General features: G+C 41.6%; 1 protein-coding gene across 1 annotated transcript in view; it reads right to left on the bottom strand.

Moving 5' to 3' along the window:
* Window positions 1-19,256, bottom strand: part of LOC138968972 (E3 ubiquitin-protein ligase rnf213-alpha-like) — a 158,840-nt gene that overhangs the window by 49,121 nt on the left and 90,463 nt on the right. Inside the window, exons 35-45 of the mRNA XM_070341658.1 lie at window positions 18,654-18,770; window positions 17,707-17,816; window positions 16,764-16,901; window positions 15,777-15,924; window positions 7,409-7,494; window positions 6,845-6,977; window positions 6,464-6,571; window positions 5,999-6,084; window positions 3,410-3,574; window positions 730-865; window positions 311-487 (exon numbers count right to left, since the gene is read on the bottom strand). Of these exons, the coding sequence (XP_070197759.1) occupies window positions 311-487; window positions 730-865; window positions 3,410-3,574; window positions 5,999-6,084; window positions 6,464-6,571; window positions 6,845-6,977; window positions 7,409-7,494; window positions 15,777-15,924; window positions 16,764-16,901; window positions 17,707-17,816; window positions 18,654-18,770 (1,404 nt within the window). The remainder of the gene's footprint in view (window positions 1-310; window positions 488-729; window positions 866-3,409; window positions 3,575-5,998; window positions 6,085-6,463; window positions 6,572-6,844; window positions 6,978-7,408; window positions 7,495-15,776; window positions 15,925-16,763; window positions 16,902-17,706; window positions 17,817-18,653; window positions 18,771-19,256) is intronic.

The following is a 19,256-nucleotide window of genomic DNA, read 5'->3' as shown; positions in this document are numbered from 1 at the left end:
TTCCAATTTAGATCAAATATAAAACAGCTAGTTGACACTACAAAATTCACGCATTCATAATTTCATCAAAATCAAAAATCCTAAAAAAAAAGAGAATTGGGTATTTTCCTATGTGGAATACATCATACAACAGACATAAACCAAATTGACTATATTCATTTAAAGTGAAACTCAACAAATGCTGATTCAACGTTTTGAAAGTGTAGACAATACCCATGACCACCATCTTGACAAAGCCAATGTAAGTGCCATGGTGCAAATAACAACCTTGACCGTGAATGGAGAGAGACACTAAATATTAACTGCTTACCTGTGTCATCAAGCATTCACCATCACCTGTGGCCTGGAGCACTGCCTGCAGGTACTGAGCCAGGCTGTCATGCTGCTGTTGACTGAAGTATGCATCACTGCCCCACTCATCTTGACAGCGCACCACTGCGTCAGGGGTGGCACACCAAAGAAGTGCCTTTTGGCATTCTTCCAGAATCTGGCAAACACGAAAAAGAGGATCATACGTGTCAAATAGTGTGTCACCATAGTAAAATTGAGTCAAGTTTTGTTTAAACCAAGATGTAGAACACAAAATAAATCAGCTTAATTTACCTTTGTGAAGCAACACTCCTCATTACATCTTGTTTAAAAATTAATTGCTTAGTTTCATTTCGCTAAATAGTTTAAGGTGTTATCCGTAGAATATTCTTGCAATATCAAAGTGTGGGTATACAATACCTTGCTTTCCGTGTCACGTGTAAGTGTGTGACCCTGAGAGATGTACATATCCCAAGCCCTGAGGATGATGGAAGCAGCTGTGTCCAAGTGATAGCCGATGAATACATCGCTGGCCGTCAGTCGACTGCCACCAGTTCTGTAGGTAATGGATACAAACTGAGATAACAGTTCGCAAGTGCCACACTCTCTTAAAATCAGACATGGGATTCAGAAAAAGTGATAATTAAGGAAAAAAAAAAAGTGGGGGTCTGGGGGCCGCAGAAGGCCCCCAGTAGGGTCCAGGGGCAATGCCCCTGGTCGGGGTCTGGGGGCGAAGCCCCCAGAAGCTGAAGGTTTTTAGTATTTTAGACACACAAAAATGGCCCTGAAATGCATATTTCAGCTTAATCATAGCCCCCCCCCCCCCCCCTTTCTCTTCCTTCCCATGTTTCTCAAATTAATTTTACGCTAAGACTCAAAATAAGGAGGAGAAAGAGAGAGAGAGAGAGAGAGAGAGAGAGAGAGAGAGAGAGGCGGGGATGGGGGGGGGGGGGTGGTGGCGTGTGACGGTGTGGTTTCAATGTTCTTACCTTGTCGGTGCCAAACGACCCCAGTGACTGATTACACGACTGGGTTTTCAGGATAGTCAGGTGCTTGTTGCTTTTCAAGTGGCTTTTGAGGGCAGTCTTTCCATTGGAACCGTAGTTGATAACATCAACATCGTTGCACAAAGTGCACTAAGCTTTTCCCGGCAAGTTGATTTTAGCAAAAGCATCGCCAACTTTCAGTTTCACGTCTTGTGTCTTCTGGCCTTTCTCGTATTTCCAGCTCAATGATACAACTTCATCGAGCCAGTCGAATCTCCAGAGATTTTTCTTGTACCTCTGCTGGTCAATTTCCCGGGATAGAACGGTTTCGTCTCGCTTTAGCTTCCTCATCATTTTGGCAAGTGGCTCGAAGCGATGTAAAAATGGCGCCGAATCATTCTCATACGGTATGCTTTAGCTTATACTGAATCCCCGATAGCTACGTTGAAACGGTGACTGTAGGAGACAAAGACACAGAGCGCGTTCCCATACGGATCGACCAGCAACAGTCTGACCGTTTTAGGAACCAACCGTTCAAGAATAGTATGGAATGGAGCGTCGCGATCAGCGGACCGGCCGAAAAACTTGGGTCTTTACCTACATATACCCCAACATTTTCTCAGCGGATTTGCACGAATCTCAAGAATGATCCCTGGAGCCTAAAAATTTACGGAATTCCGTAATTTTACGGAAGAATCCCATGTCTGTAAAATATAAGTGATTTTAGTGCAGAAAAAGGACAGGTTTTCATCACTTGAGTTCAGCAACAAATTCCTGACAATATCGTGTCAAGATGAAGTGTTACCAAAAAGGTACGTTTTAGTACAATGATTGTCAGACATGTATAACTCTTGTACCATTATTTCATGTATTATACACTTATATAAACGTTATTTACTGAATCATGCAGTTAAATACACTGTATTCACTATCATTCCTTTCAATTTAAAGTGATTATTCCTAATAAATTTGCCATTTCGTATAAATCAGTGCATACTTGCATAGTCTTAATTGAACAGAAAAACCACAGACTTAATTTCTTTCACCAAAACAATATTCTGCATACGGAGTAGTGTCAAGTAACTTTTAATCTGTTGCTGCAACTTGAAATATAGAACGTCCAAAAATAGGAAATAGGAAAGTCAACCGCCTGATAGACTCGCCTTTTCAATATCTCTATAGATGTACACCATTGAAACATTTGGTGGAGAAAACCTCAAAAGTGACACTATTGCCACTTTGTTTTCCCCTGATCGTTGCCCCTACGTTGATTACGTCACGGCAGTTGGCCCAAATGCTAGCACTGCGTCAGCTGGCCCGTCTACAATGGCCAGATTAGTCGATCATAGATTTCGCGTCGTTTAGCTCACGAACGGCTATTCGTTTTATTGTGAATTGTGAGTACTAGCAGCAAGTTTCGCTCATTTTTTTAAATGTCAATGTTTTAAATAAAGGATGTACCAGTGAAAAAAATCAACTGTCTGTTGTTACCCCCCAAAAATGTACAAGGCTCTTTTTTGTGGTCGGGCAACATGACAGCTGTGCTTTGTTTCATGTTCAAGAATGGACTGCTGCCCCCCACCCCGTTGGCCGGGCAATAATTCCAAACACTATACCCCATGCTATCACTTCCTGAGTACTCATGTGAGTAAACATTCTAGTTACCGTAGACTTCTACTTCTTCTTCTTCTTCAGCGTTCCAGAATTGTCTGGTGACGTGTGAGCTCGTTTGCCCATTTGGGTTCCCCACACTATACTCTGAGAGCATAGTCAGCTTCACTCCGCTTTCGTTGAGTAGGCATGCTGGGTATTTTCGTGTTTCCATAACCCACCAAACTCTGACATGGATTACAGGATCTTTTCCGTGCGCACTTGACCTGGAAGATCGGAAAAATTTCCGTGCGCACTTGACCTGGGAGATCGGAAAAATCTCCACTCTTAACCCACCAAGCGGCAGCGACCGGGATTCGAACTCACGACCACCCGATTAGGAGGCCGACGTCTTACCAACACGCCACTGCGCCCGTTGTTACCGTAGACAAAGGCATAGACTAGCAGTATTTAATTTTACAGCCTGGTTTTGCTGACAATGTGGAAAGAATTACACTACTTACCCTTGGCTGAGGAAGCCGTCAACCCACTTGATGAGCTGTGATTGCAGGCGGTGCTGTGCATCGTTGAGCAGGTTGTTGACAGTCAGGAAGTGCTTTTCCAAACGGTTGATCAGAGGGATTGGAAATTTGTTGTACACTGTTTCCTTCTCTGCCACCACAATCAGTCTGCCATGCCCCAAAACAATACAAATGACACAAAATAATACTTCCAGAATGTTAGGTGCAAAGTGACTGATAGCTGCAAAGAAAACCTGCCAAGTATTGAACAAGTATCTTCTCCAAGGCAACAAGACTCGCACAATGCTTTCTGTCTTTGATCAACTGACACATGACGGATACGAACACTCTGTCTGAAAATATTGTGGGGACCGTCAACAATGTGGATCGATTTATACCTTTTCCTGGGTATGACCTTCTCCCGGCAACTATCTGTGAGAACAGCTACCAACTTGACAGACGTTCAGTTTAAGGTAAAGCCGCACACACACACACACACACACACACACACACACTTATTATAGCCAACAACACTGTTGTGAAGTTTCCTGTTGGATTAAATTCGAGATCAAATGTATTCAAATATGCCATTAGATGTGACAATGTGTACTTTTAGTGCCCTTACAGCAGCCAAGTGGTCTAACAAACTTTCCGCGCCTTAGCAGACGACACGAACGGCTTGTTTACATTCGAGCGGCGGCCATGTTTGTCCCACATAAAATCTATTTTTAGACTTATTGAGTGCACAAGCTATTTTATGCAATCTAAGGCTATATCTTACTTTTAGATGTTAATAATGCATGGATATAGACACTATGTTGCTGTATGCTCGTGCTTAAGTACTTTTTAAGGCCCTGTTGTTCCTTAAATTGCTTTAATGTTCGATCAGCTCCGACCCAAACGTCCCACGCTATCTGAATTTTAGCGCCCAGTAGGTGACGTCTGGAATTTCCCTATTATCTCCATAATTGTAACTTTTCCATAAATCTAACTTAGTGCACTTCATTTCTTATTCCCTTAAGATACTTTTTGAGTTAAAGTGCATTAATAACTGTTTGGATCGAGTAAATCAAAGTTTTCCCCTCAGTTCGACCGGTGTCTCGCCGCGTGACGTCACACGCGTCATTTTAGTATCTGTGTTTCTTTATCAAGTTTAACGTCACATAACTCGTCATAAGTTCCATTTTACCACAAGTATGACACATGTATGGAAAGTTCAGGAGTTCATCTTGTAATGGAGTGAATTGTATTTGGTGCAGGAAGTGATCGAGTTTAGCAATCTTTATTCTGCTGGGTTTTGATCGTTAATCGGTCATTCATTCTGAGGAATTAATCATAATTACCTTTTGGTCTGGACTTCTAAAGTTATATCTTGTAACATGAGTTAAAAAGTATCTTTCACACTGGTTTTGTAGCAACAAACCGATTGCAAATGCATGCATTTTCCGTAAAGTTATCAGCTGTCAAAGTTTCTAAACAAACACAGATTTGGCCGTCAGCCAGGAATTGGGGCCCGTTTTTGTGGGATGAGAGAGGCGCTTTCGAAGCAGCCCGCTAGCAGCGTATATAAGCCTCAGGCTAGCGGGGTATCATCACTTTGTTTACTTGTTTGATTTGTCGGTATTTGTATGTTTAGTTGTTGTACAGTACAGTTTATTTGTTGCTGTTCTTGTTGTTTGGTTGGTCATTGTTTGTTCACCGATTAGGCGCTAGAGTATTTGATGTATTACCCATACCCAACAGTCCCTTGTTGATCCTGGCATGAAGTAACTTGTCAGTGATGTTGTGAGGAATGAGATTGAGAGTTTTCACTGTACACGTTGACTTTCTATAAGCTTGTGTTCTGTTGTGCTAGAAACTCTGATAGCGACTTGAACTTACTTGTGTAATTTGCATTTGACTTTCTAGTCATGGTTTGTTCATGTTGTTTTTAGGACTGCGGTATGTTGTGTTGTGTCACTCTTTGCTCTAGTACTTATGGTGTTGTGAATAATTATGTAAATATTTCCGCTCTTGTTGTCACAACATTACTTGATTTTATTGCCTATTTTCATGACTTGCTTCCTGAAACTTAATACAATTTTTGTATTATGTTTTCAGGTCATTGCGTGTTGTTCTACGTGGGGTTTTAAATAAAACGATGAAATCCCGCCATCCAGTCTGTTGAGTTGAGAGAGAGAGAGAACCGAACCTCCCCACAAGACATTCAAGAAAGTGACTGATAGCTGCAAAGAAAACCTGCCAAGTATTGAAAAAATATCTTCTCCAATTTGAGTTCTGTTTATTGTCAGACTTTTTATGTGTAACTATGTGTCTATTATTTATCTTACGTTTTTTCATCTTTTTAAAAAATTTTTTTCTAGATTATCTTATATAACTATAAGTGGTCGTTGTCTATGAATTAAAAACAAAATTTTTTTTAATGCCTGTATGTTATTTCTTACGAGAAAACATTTTATATGTAAAATGTTAAATTTTAATGTCTAATGTAAAGCGCCAAGAAACTGCCATTTGGCGGTGAACAGGCTGACGCCGCTATAAAAGAATGTTTTGTTATTATTATTATTCTTCAGAACAATGTAAAGTCTTTACCTGAAGTCTGTATCCACCTTGCATTTCACTCTGTGTGTGCCGAGACCCAGGTCAACGTATCGAGCTTTTGCCAGGTATGAGTAGTACTGGAAATATTTTCAAAATTCTGTTCACAAGACATCAAAAGCTTCTTGGATCTCGCTCAGAATATTGAAGACATAAAGTTTTTAACTCTCAGTACGAAAAAGATGGCCCATTAATAGCAAAACATTACCGAGCACATCTTTGCTGCTTTCCGAGTCAAAATGGCATTTAAATCGAAGTGTCACAAAATAACACATTTTCATGCCGGTGCAATGAATCAGTGATGATGTAAAGTTGAAAACAAAAGAATTTTTTGATGCATATATTATGTATTAATTGTCTTATTTCAGTGCCATTTTTAGTGGCATTCGATCCAGAATATGACAGGTGTGTTTCTATTATTAAAATCTCAGGTACAGTTAAGTTTCTTTATCAGGTTACCTGGTTGAGAGCGTCATACAGACTTTCGTACAGGTTGTCCAGGTTAAGAAGAATCACCGTCTTTCCTGTTTCCATACACACTTTGATGCGGTTGATGTTGCGGCAAATCTGTCAATAACAGAAATCATTTTAGTATAATCATGCATTCATTGCAAGAACTTGCATCTCATTCAAATCACCTACAGCTACTTAATAGTAATGAACCATGTCCCAATAATCAAAAGACAAGAAAGGTACATTTATGGAATGTTTAATTCTAGACAAAACGGAAGAAATGTTATCATTAAACGTTTTAGAAACTACGTTTTTAAGTTTTTGACAAATAATTTTTGAACGTTACCAGTCTATCTGTTTATTGGATTCATTTTCTAATAAGTGTACCTGTGTGTACTCCTGATCTCTGGGAAAGCTGCTGCCAAAGATTGGAACAACACTTTTCTTGGCCAGGAGGTTGTCTGTGAGGATGTGGAGACCTCCATAGTTCTCTGTCAGCAGCAACAGGTACCGACTCTCTCTACAGTAAACAAAATGCTAATCATTAGTTAAATCCCTCCCTGATGTTTTTTCCAATCAACTATTGCATATATTTTTTTTAAATTTGGATAACACAATAACTCTTGTTTTGAAGGCAAAACAAAGCAACAAACTGAGATTAAATAAAGTGCCATATCCTGTGAGCTACTGTCATTTCTATTTGACATCGATTCAGTCAACCAAAAAGTTTGCAAGTTTTTCGGTAAACTTGAAAAAGGTCCCCTAGTTATTGAGCTAGCATCTTCTCTGTTAATAGCCAGATAAGCCAAAAACGATATGAAGAACATGAAGATCATGCAATTATTCTTGTCGTTGCATGTAATAAGATCAAGTGCGGAAGTGACTAAACCATCTGTGCAGAAACCCAAATAACGGAAGGAATGGGATGCCGACCTAAGTCAAAGTACTCACCCACTCCAACCATCCCCCTGCAGAGCCATCTGAAGCAACCCAGCATAGGAACTGTCGAGTTTTTCTTTGACGGAGCCCTCGTACGTCTGTAAACAAACCAAGACATCGGATCCCCGGGAAAATGGATGATTTGTTTTTACACATGCAATTTTAATGCCTATTAGAAACGATGGATGTCTACTTGACTTTTCATCTGTCCAACTAGACGTGATAAATCATGTTTGGTGTCTTCAATGGATACCTGATACATTCAACACGCTTATGAATTAAACATCGGAAGAATACCCGTTCACTCCATCAAGTCTTCCATATTATTGGTTCAATATTCCTGATGTCTTTTAAATTATTCCTGGAACAAAAAGAACCATTTATCAACATAAAGTTTACAGCTTTATCTTAGTAAAAAGGACAAGTAGGTCAAACAGGTCCTTTATATATGTGAACAGCTCAGATCATGGGTAATTTTAACACTCAATCAATCAATGACGCTTATATTGCGCATATTCCGTGGGTACAGTTCTAGGCGCTCTGCAGTGATGCCGTGTGAGATGAAATTTTATACGGCCAGTAGATTGCAGCCATTTCGGCGCATATTTACCTTTCACGGCCTATTATTCCAAGTCACATGGGTATAGGTAGACAATTATTAACTGTGCCTAAGCAATTTTGCCAGGAAAGACCCTTTTGTCAATCGTGGGATCTTTAACGTGCACACCCAATGTAGTGTACACAGGGGGGGGGGGGGGGGGGGGGGAGTTCGGACACCGAAGAGAGTCTGCACACAAAGTTGACTCTGAAATAAATTTCCGCCGAACCTGGGATCGAACTCACGCTGACAGCGGCCAACTGAATACAAATCCAGCGCGCTACCAACTGAGCTATATCCCCGCCCACACCTTCACATTTAAATGCTTATTTTATAGCCATCCATTGAATTGAGAAGAAAACAAAGCATACTAAACTGCTAAGCATGAATCAAACAATAAGAACATAAAAAGAACCAACAGCATCGTTTTGTATGTGTGGGTAGTAAACACGTTTTATTTACAAAACACGGCGGAAAATGGCGACAAATTTGTTGCACAGCGACAGGTCACTTTCTTCAACCAAGGCCAGTACTTTCATACATGACAAAGGAAAGCAAATATGGCCTGAATAATAAAGTTATAGTGTTCCTTTGCGTGTCTGAGTGATAAACTGTTTTAACCAACTATCTTCTGAAACGTAATTGCACTCAGCAGATTTGTCTTCCGCTCATAACTTTCGTGTCACACGGTCTTGCGACAAACAGATAGATCGCATTCTCGCAGAAAATCATTGACAACACAGACCAGTCATTTTTAGCATTGCATTTGGGAAGGGCTACTATTATAGTGTGTTTTAAGAAAGAAAAACATTATAGTATCGGCAGAACACGACCAAATAAGTTTTCGTGTCACAGCGTTATGGGCGTGAGATTGTTTATACTTTTTGTTCTCACACTGTAGCAAAATCATTGACAACACAGACAAGTCAGTTTTAGCATAGACATTGGGAAGGGCTACTATTATAGTGTGTTTTAGGAAAGAAAAACATTATAGTATCGGCAGAACACGACCAAATGAGTTTGCGTTATGGGCGTGAGATTGTTTTTTTTCACACTGCAGATCATATCTCAAAAACTACTGAGTGGATCTTTATGAAATTTGATATGGATATTTTTGACTGGATTTTCTCATAGAAGGTTTTTCCGTTTATTGATAGGACAGTTTGATGACGTCATATTTTACCGTTTGCCAAAAGGTCGAGGCAGCACTTTCACAGTTACAGTTTTTCATCAATTTGATCGAATTTCTTATCACACAATCTCAGATCTAGGCCGGATTATGGGATTGCATTTCAGCTTGGTCACTTAAAGTTTTGTTATTGAAATGTTTGTTCGAAATATGTCATTTAAAAAAAAAATTTAAACTAATATTTGAAACAGAAAATTTATATTGGTGTATTCCCTATTGCGTCCTGTATCTAAAACTATATAGTTTTGTTGTTTTGTATTGATAATTATGCTTAAAAATGAATAAAACCGATAAATAACCACTATCTTTATTTATGAAAAAAGACACATAAAAACAACTTCTATCTATTCCTTATCATTTTCTGATTCCAAATATATATCGTTTCATGGTGTTTGACGTTGAAAATATGCTCAAACTTAACAAACTCGGATCGTTGAATGGAAATTATACTTCCAAGCTCCAAAAGCACGTCATTTCAAGTGTGGAACACGCTCATGACGTCATACTGAAAGGTGATGAAATATGGCTTCACCTTGCGATGTTTCATTTCAAACATGGTAACATTTTTAAAGGGGTTTCTTTCTCAGATTTTTGTTTGCCCTCTGTCTGTCTCTCTATGTCTCTGTCTGTCTGACTGATTCAATTAAATGTGTAATTACTTAGTTTTGCAAAAGTCAAACTAAGTATGATATACCTAATTGATTCAGGTCTCTAAATTCTTATTGTAAAATTGTGAGTTTTATTCAAAACAAATGTAATTGGTGTTTTAAACTCAATAATGGGGCATGCTGTGATGAGTAGAAGAATGTGTGTTTACGAGCAGAAAAAGCCCATCAAAGTCAAGAATCGTGTTTTTCTTTTTCTATTTTCATCTTGTAGCTTCATACAGACACTAAGCAACAGTGTAGTACCACTTCCAGTGCAATATCTTGTACTTAAAAATTTTAGTAATAAATTTTCATTTGATTAATATACTTACCCAACTCACATATAGCAATTAACTCTAGTTCAGTGCTGGTAACGCTGTACGCATCCCCTTGGTAACAAGGGAAGCCCCTCTAAAAAAAGAGTGACCAATACCCATAAGGCCATATTAATACATACTTCCGACTTCCGTATGCGCGCGCATACGCCGCCATATGCATCATTCCAAACGAAGCCCAACTCACTCCCCTTTTTTAGAAATCCACCCCCCACAGCGGGGAGGCGGGAGGGAATAAACGATGTGAGTTGGGTAAGTATATTAATCAAATGAAAATTTATTACTAAAATTTTTAATTAAATTACATATCTTACCCAACTCACATATAGCAGATTGCTACTATAGGTGGAGGGCACTTAACCCAATCAGGAATTGAGAATCTGTCCTGCCGCTAACAGAGCAGGTAACCCAGAAACACATCCCATCTCAATGCATAGGCATCTATGAGATAAACACCAAAGAAAAACCTTTCCATAAAGCCAGCAAGCCGACTCAAGAACACAGTTCTGCCAGGAGACCAAATCGAAGAACAGCTAGAGTAGAAGCCCAATCTCTTGCCCCGTGAGGCCTAGCTGTAGTAAAGGGCAAAACTGCCCTGACATCCCCTGCCTGACTCTGCCACCATACATAAACTTGTCTAACTAAGGTGGAGACCCAATTGGCTAACACTACTCTCGAGATGTCTTTAAAGCGCACCATAACGAGTGAGATAAAAAGAAGTTCCTGAGATTCCGATCTAGTGTGCAGAGTCCTTAACAGAAAACTGTGGAGGGCTAAAACCGTACAAAATTGTACATCAGAATCTCCAAGAGCCATAAAAATGCTCAAGAAAGGAATATAGAGTCCGTGCTGTTCGAAGGGGGAGGACTGACTGACTGCCCCCCCCCCCCCCCCCTGTCTACTGCCACCACTTGAAGGCATACCTGAACACTGTGGCAGTCCATCTAGACCTCAACCAGTCATTACCCCTACCAAAGTTGAAAGACATACTATCTTCCTTTATATAAATTAATCAGTGTTTAGCGTCGTATATAACCGTTCAAGGTTAAAGGGCGACGAAGCAGAAAGATAAGAACAAGAGCCCTTAGATTTAATGATCTCAAGCAATCCGTGCAAGTCAGAAAAAATCTTCAAAACTCGAACAGACCAAAAGGCTAAAAATATGGCTCTAGGGGAGCCAAAATAGTGATTAAGATTTGAACGGTGAATCAAAGTTGGTAACTCCAGATTCCGCTAATATGCCAGAAAACCCAAAAGAAACCTAAGTGCCATAGATCAGTCTTTCTCCGAAAATCTGTCTATAGCAAAAATAGCAGAAAAAACACTTACTCCCACTTCTCACAGAAGCTACCCGAGTAAGCATGGCCGATTTCCGTGTTAATCAGCAAGGCTAGTTAAGTAAAAGAGTCAAAGAATCCAATCACAAAAACCCTAAAACTAGGAGCAAAGTCCAAGAAAGGACTGAAGATCAGCTTTCAGCAAGCCTAAAGTAGGCCCTCTTAAAGTTGCTGGTTATAAAGCCACCAAGAGAAAAATTAGCCCGAGCTGTCTCAGTAAAACTGATATCACATAATGTCTTAAACAAAGACGTGGGAGAAAAAGAACGGAAAGCCAAAATAGGTGGCTCGCCACCTTCATTGTACCGAGAGAAGAGGAGTTCTATCCGTTAAAACGTAAGCCATCTGTTCCAAGCCAGACAACAAGACAAGTACCAGTCCAGAGTTGACGGGCAGAAGAGCCCGAGCCACTCAAAAAAAATCCTACAGTAGACACCCGTGAGAAACGAGTGTGAGCAAAACCGGAGCCCTCTTGCCAGCCTAACGAGGTCTGGCAACCCAAAAAGAACGGGCCCAAACTGTGCGACCGGCAGGCCGCTCAAAGTAAAACAAGAGTAAAAATCTCCATGCCCGGCAGTCGGGCGACGAAGATAAGCAAAAGGCGATAGTACCAAAAGGCAAAAACTCATTAATAGAAATTTCTCCCATTCCCCCGAAGGAACAAAAACACGTGGTCAAAGAGAGTCTGCTCCAAGTGGCCATTTGGCCGACAGACTTAGAGAGTCCGCCCAGTCATAGAGACTCTCATGCAGGTACTTCGCTGCTAAAAGATCTCGTGATGGTAAAACCACCAAAACCTCTCATGTTCCGTGAGGAAGCGATAGGGAGTGAGAGACCCCCTTTTCTTGATGAGAAAAGCCCCCTGTGGAGTTGTCTGCTTGAAACAACACATGTTCCAACCCTTTGTTCTATTGCTTAACGCCCAACAGACCACAAAGGGTCCTATAAAAGCTGAGAAGCCTTAGACATCTAATGTGTTCCAGCCCTGCACTCCCAGTTACACCTGGAGTAAAGGACTTCTATCAAGGGCCGCTTGCCAATCTCCAATAGATCCAAAAACGGCTCAGCAAACGTATGACTAGAAAAAAAGATCAGAACCCTGAAGCTCTGAAATACCAAACGAACCATGAGAGAGAACCAAAAGGGAGGCACCCTTGTCTCCCCCCACAAAGAGGGAAACCTAATCCCCCCCAGCCGCTGTGTTAAACACAACGGCGAAAGAAGAGTGATGCCGAGAACTAACTTCCAGTTGACATAACTGCCACAAGTGTGAAAGAAAGCGTGCTCTTGTGTGCCTACCAACACCCACCGCTAACTTGCCTCAGGGGGAAGAAAGGTGGATATTAGACACAGAACCCTGCCACGAACGCGAGGGTAAGGAGACAAAAGATAAAGTCGAGAATGGCGAGCCTGAAGCCTTTATTTGAAAACAATAAAAAGCCAAGGCCTGCCGTGCGCTTTCCTTCTGCAGTGAGCTTCAAAGAAAGAGAAGAATCCCTGTGCATAGAAGCGAACCCACAAAGAGGAACCTTCAAGAAAAGAAGAGATTAAAGTCTCGCCAAAAGAACAAACCTTTTAGAAAGAGACCTACACCCAGGCTAAAAGCAAAGCTACATCCTTCGTATCCGCGTCCTGACGGAACACAAAAATATCCAGAAAGGACGTAACCGCGCACGAGAGAGCGCAGAAACAAGATTTGTTAAAAAGCGGTAAATGAAAAGGAGTGCGGCCATAAAGAAACATAGCCAGGAGATCCTTGCTCTGACAGAGAGACGGTCACTCCTTGCTATTAACATCCAGACGGATGTTCGCCAATTCCGGGGAACCCGGTGGCGGTTCCGTAGAAAAAGCAAACGAAAAAACTACGTTCTTAAGCTTGGAGTAAACCGAAGCCTACGGATAGCGATCAGCGCGTGACGCGCTGCTTGAGCAGATGACGCGAGCTAAAGCCCCGCCACCGCAGGAGCTAAGCCGAGCGTTGCCCACAAAGGAAGTGGTAACAAAGGAGCCTCAAATGTGAAAAAACAACTTTCACAAGCCCAAACGACCCCAACAGAGAATCCAAGAACATAACGTTCTAAGATTCCCTTAAAAGGCTCAGGTCAGCTGAAAATGCGCAAAACGCGGCAAAGCTGAAGTATGAGCTTCCCCCTGAGATGCCGACAAAGGCAGAGATGGGGCAAAAGCATCGATTGAGTTCGCAAATTGATCCTAAGAAGGAGCAAGACACGCCCAAAAAAGATGGAGGAGAAAAGGCAGATGACAATGCTACCGCTAACCCAACAGGGAAAAAGCGCGTAGTAACCTCTGCCATCCATGTAAACAAAGATGGCAGCTTCGCTGAAAGTCAACAAAGAGGCGTCTCCATCTGCCCCAGAAGCTTAGTCTTCCAAATCCTCATCATCCTGTACAGTGGTATTCTAACCATCTACAAAAGGATGAGAGCCGGAACCAATCCCGAAAAAGCAACACTTGCCAAAAGGGAAAGGTTTGGAACAAATTTCCCAAAAGCCGGAACTCCAAAAGGATATTCCATCCACCTGCCTCATACCAGCTGAAAGCCTGGAAAAGGAAGTGGATTTAGCCTGAGTAACAGCAGAGGAACCGCAACAACGGAACCGAAAGCCGAAGACTGATGAACGCCAACTACCAACACCACAGTGTTAACGGCAGAAGGCTAAACCATCCTGAAACCGGAAGCCACAGCCGCAAAAGCGTTAGCAAAATCGGCCACGGATTGGCAAATATCAGAACCAACCGGATGCCTAAACATGCACCAGAAGATCCTATTGTACCTTGAAGCCGCTTAAGCCCCCAGTGCCACTGCACTTGACAGCCTAAACGGCAATTTGAATTCAGTGCAACCACCTCTGCGGAAGCACCGTCTTCTGAACAGCCGACTGGCACTCCCGTGCCCTCCGGAAGCTGACCCCCTGCTTGACTCCCATAGTCAAACAAAGAGCCAGCTATACTGTTCTCTTCCTGCCCCCCGGGCGGAAGCGGAAGACGCACACCCTTACCACATTCTAAAGAAGCGGGTGGTTGCGCAAATCTTCCGTTCGCTCTCCAAGGTTCCTAACCGCCACCGACCTGCTGCCAATGCAGTCAGAGCCAGCCTCAGCTTCGGAACTTTCACCCACAAAGCCAGAGCCCGGAGTTACTTTCTCTTGGAGACGCTCTACCCTTTCCCCGGAGAACCCGGGTACTTGGGTAGAAAACATACCTTTAAACTGGTGTGAACCACCGGGAACCGGAACACAGGCCACAAGCGAAGGCGTGGTCCCATCATCCCATTCCGCATGAACATCAGCCTGAGACACAGTAGCAGACGGCGCAGGCGAACGTTGGCAAGAGACGAAACCCCCGTCACACCGGAAGCGAACGCATCTCCGCCCGCGTGGAAGCGATCTCCCCCGCCAAGGAAGAAACCTGTGAACTTAAAGAGAGCAACAATGTCGCCACGTCCGCAGACGCACGACCGGGAAACACATAAACCAAGGAAGCCTAAACGGGCTTATCCACAGGAGAAACCTTGTCTAAAGGTTTAGCCGTCAAAAACGGAGTAGGAGGCATGACGACCAAAACATCGATATTTTTTGCAAAGACAGTACATGAACCGAAACACAAGCCTGTCCGGAAGCCTATGCTTTCCCAGATGTTTACTTTGTCGGCGGAGAACCAGCAGTTACTCGTATAGACAACTGCCGCTTCTTGGCGTTAACCGCCATGACCAAAAACAACTCACGAAAAATTTTGTAAACAAGAAAATTTCACAAGTTCAATTTAAGGTCAAAAACGCCCACAAACACAAGCAAAAAACAGAAAGATCTCACCTCAACATGAAGAGACGAAAAGACAAGCAAGAAGATACCAAGAGGTAAGTGACCAAGTCCGTAGACGAAGTGACAGATGGCTGAACACAGCCAGAGCGTACAAAAACACGACCAGTCCCACTGCTCGCTGAGTATGGAATGATGCATATGGCGGCGTATGCGCGCGCATACGGAAGTCGGAAGTATGTATTAATATGGCCTTATGGGTATTGGTCACTCTTTTTTTAGAGGGGCTTCCCTTGTTACCAAGGGGATGCGTACAGCGTTACCAGCACTGAACTAGAGTTAATTGCTATATGTGAGTTGGGTAAGATATGTAATTTAATTTAATTTTGACCATCTGTGTAACACTTTATTGACCCATGATCTGAGCTGTTCACATATATAAAACGAACACATCTATTACATGATAAAGATAATGACAACACATGTCATCCTCACATCGTCGAGTGTCAGGTGACTGTCAAAGGTTCTGACAGGGTCTACTTCTTTCAGTCCCCCAAAGTTCCTGAGAACAGCCACTTTGAACTCATCTCTTGTCAGCTTTCGCTTCTCGCGTGTAGCGATAGCATGCACCATTTTCACAAGGCTGAAAGTCAAGAAAATGGTCTCAGTGTGCTTCCAACAATGACATGCACAGTTCACAATATATTCATGTTTCTTCTTCTTCAGCGTTCCAGAAATTCTGGTGACGTGTGAGCTCGTTTGCCCATTTGGGTTCCCCACACTATACTCTGAGAGCATAGTCAGCTTCACTCCGCTTTCGTTGGGTAGGCATGCTGGTTTTTTTGGTGGTTCCATAACCCACCGAACTCCGACATGGATTACAGGATCTTTTCCGTGCGCACTTGGTCTTGTGCTTGCGTGTACACACGAAGGGGGTTAAGTCACTAGCAGGTCTGCACATAAGCTGACCTGGGAGATCGAAAAAATCTCCACTCTTAACCCACCAGGCGGCAGCGACCAGGATTCGAACTCACGACCTCCCGATTAGGAGGCCGACGTCTTACCACTGCGCCACTTCGCCCATCCATTCATGTTTCAACGACAGAAACAAATTAAATATGAGCCTTTTTCAACAATTCTTTTAATATACAGAGCCAAAGAATAAACTATAATCAACAGCAAATACTGAATGACCGTCAGTGATGAACTATTTGAGCGTTTCAGAGAGTACATAATACTGTAAAGATGAGTACGTTTCTGCATGCACAAAAAGACCTATCCTTACATGTGACACAATAAATAAATGCTCCAACATCCCACCCTGAAACAAACGCACGCGCACACACACACACACACACACACACACACACACACACACACACACACACACACACACACACACACACACACACACACACACACACACACGCACACACACACACAGAGGAGTATAATACACATCAGAAACATTAGCGGAAATACCTGTAGAAGTCCCTTAAACCAAAGAACTCTCTGCGTTCTGCGGCATTGTCAAATACACTGAGGTAAGCAACTGCTAGTTTTTTCACGAGGGAATGCACATGTTTCAATATTCCCTCTTCTCCACTATCACAGATACTCCTGTAAGACAAGCAGATATTACCATGACACATTAAAAAAAACTGTTTACCACAATCAAAATTTGAAAAAATTCAATTGTGTTCACTTTTCAATGAATAAGGCTCTTCACTACACGCTTTACAAACAACAACAAAAGAAGAAAAAAACCAATAAATCAATAATACAATGAAATATAAAAGAGTAAACTCATATAGCGACAAATGAATAAACTGACTAAATATGTCATTAATCTTTGATTCATTTGTCTGTGTCTTTTTATACAATATGATTCACATAGCAAAAAACTAAATTTGCAGAGATAAAACGGTTAAAACTAATTCAGACTGAAAGGTAAAGTCTATTTTACACAAAAAAACTAGGCATGCATGAAAAATGAAGAACAATACATGAACATAAATACAACAGCTTAGCGACAAAAGGATTGTGCTGTCATCCAAGCATGACGGCCCACTATTTCGACAAGACTAGTCTTCGACTTGACTGCATTTAGAGTTGCTTGCGTCAAATATTTGAGGCCCTATTGCAAAGCTGAAAACATAATAGCAACAATATTGCTGTCCTTAGCCCACTTTACCCAAGCAAAATGCTATAAACTTTTTATAGGATTGTCCATAAGTGGCTAATGTGTTGTTGTAAGTTTATTGTAAAGTTATTTTGCTAGAATGTATTTGATGTTATTTTAATTAGTATGTTCTTATTCATAGTTAATATGTAAAGCGCGGAGAGCATGGATTACTGTGGTTCACGCTACATAAGCTGTTATTATTATTATCCTTATCATTATATTTAACATTATAAGCCATACTTTGCAGTCTCCACCAGCTCGTTTTCATCAGGGACATCTCTCTGCACAAGGATCCCGCGGTTCATCTTGGCTGGGTCCAGCGCCCAGTTGGAGATACCAATGAACGCCACCTGTACGTGTATGACCGGTTCCAAAAGCATTAGGGGAGGTATTAGGGGATGTAAAGGAGAAGAAATTCGCACCAAAACGTACTGTGACGTTTTTAAAAAGAAAATCGTAATAAAACTAACTTCGTGGTTTTCTTTCAAAATTTAATCTCCTCAAAACCTACCTTGTGACTTTCCTTAAGGATATAATCTCCTCAAAACCTACCTTGTGACTTTCCTTAAGGATATAATCAGCTACAAACCTACTTTGTGACTTTCCTTGAAAATAATTATAATCGCCTCAAAACCTATTTTGTCAAACTGTCCTTAAAAATATAAGTCTGTAATAAAGTTTAATTCAGGATGTACAGACTACCGGACGCTGTGCTTCACGGTAACTACTGATATGTTAAGGTTTGGGTGATATATATCTGGCACATTTATCAGGTGCTTTTATTCATGAATTCTTTGTGCGTGCGTGGGAAAGGGGAAAGATCAAATGACTCTTCCAGTCAAAAAAGAAAATGCCCGAAAGTTAGAATTGAAACACTATCAGGAAACTTGCCAACTAATGGACACCGGAAGGACATCTTTCCTTATTCCGTTCTGGACAAAGCCCTTCCAGAGCTACAGTGGTTCAGTATAAGATCTTTTTCAAATCATACAAAAACGTTTTGTTAACAGCATAAAACACTTTGACACACACACACACGCATTAACACACACACACACACACACACACTCTAACATGCAAGCACGCATGCTTACACACACACACACACACACACACACACACACACACACACAACCATGCGCATATATACACGCACACACACTACATACACACACACACGAACAAACCTTCTCTGTTCTTGAGCTTCTAGAGTGGACCCGTGAGCCCGTTTGCTGCTGTTCATGAGGCTGTTCAAGTTGACTTTCTCCCAAGAAAGAGGGGACGGTTCCCGCAAGATTGAATACCTTGTAGAGTCAATTTGATATGTATTTGCAAAGGAAATGAGTCCCCAAAAGTGTGAACACAATACCTTGTGTGAGACAACAAGAGTAGACAAAGAGGAAGATAGTTGGGTGTTGTTTCAAATTTTACCATTAACCGATATGGCTATGCGGACCGATCCAACTTTGTTTTCTTTATCAGTTCACACGGTAGTCTCTCTGTTTGAAATAATTTAAATTCAGGTCAAAGAGAAAGTTAGAGAGGTGGTGCGCTATATCAAACCGACATTTTTAGCAGCCACCTATTCACTCAGTGTTATGGAGTGGTATAGCCCTTATTGCGCCAGATGTTATGGTCCTTTATTGGCCGGTTTCTAGACAATCATAAATGCCTCTACACCACTCTATAAATTTAGTATTTGTTTACAGACTTGAATGTAATCTGAATAGTTGTCCGCTACCGTAGCTTATAAGGCACAAGCGCACACGCACTCACACACGCAAAAACCT

The sequence above is a fragment of the Littorina saxatilis genome, linkage group LG6 (assembly GCF_037325665.1).
Source record: "Littorina saxatilis isolate snail1 linkage group LG6, US_GU_Lsax_2.0, whole genome shotgun sequence".
Taxonomy (NCBI): Eukaryota; Metazoa; Mollusca; class Gastropoda; order Littorinimorpha; family Littorinidae; genus Littorina; species Littorina saxatilis.
The sequence above is the reverse complement of the archived record's forward strand: the minus strand, read 5'-3'. Positions and strand labels throughout refer to the sequence as shown.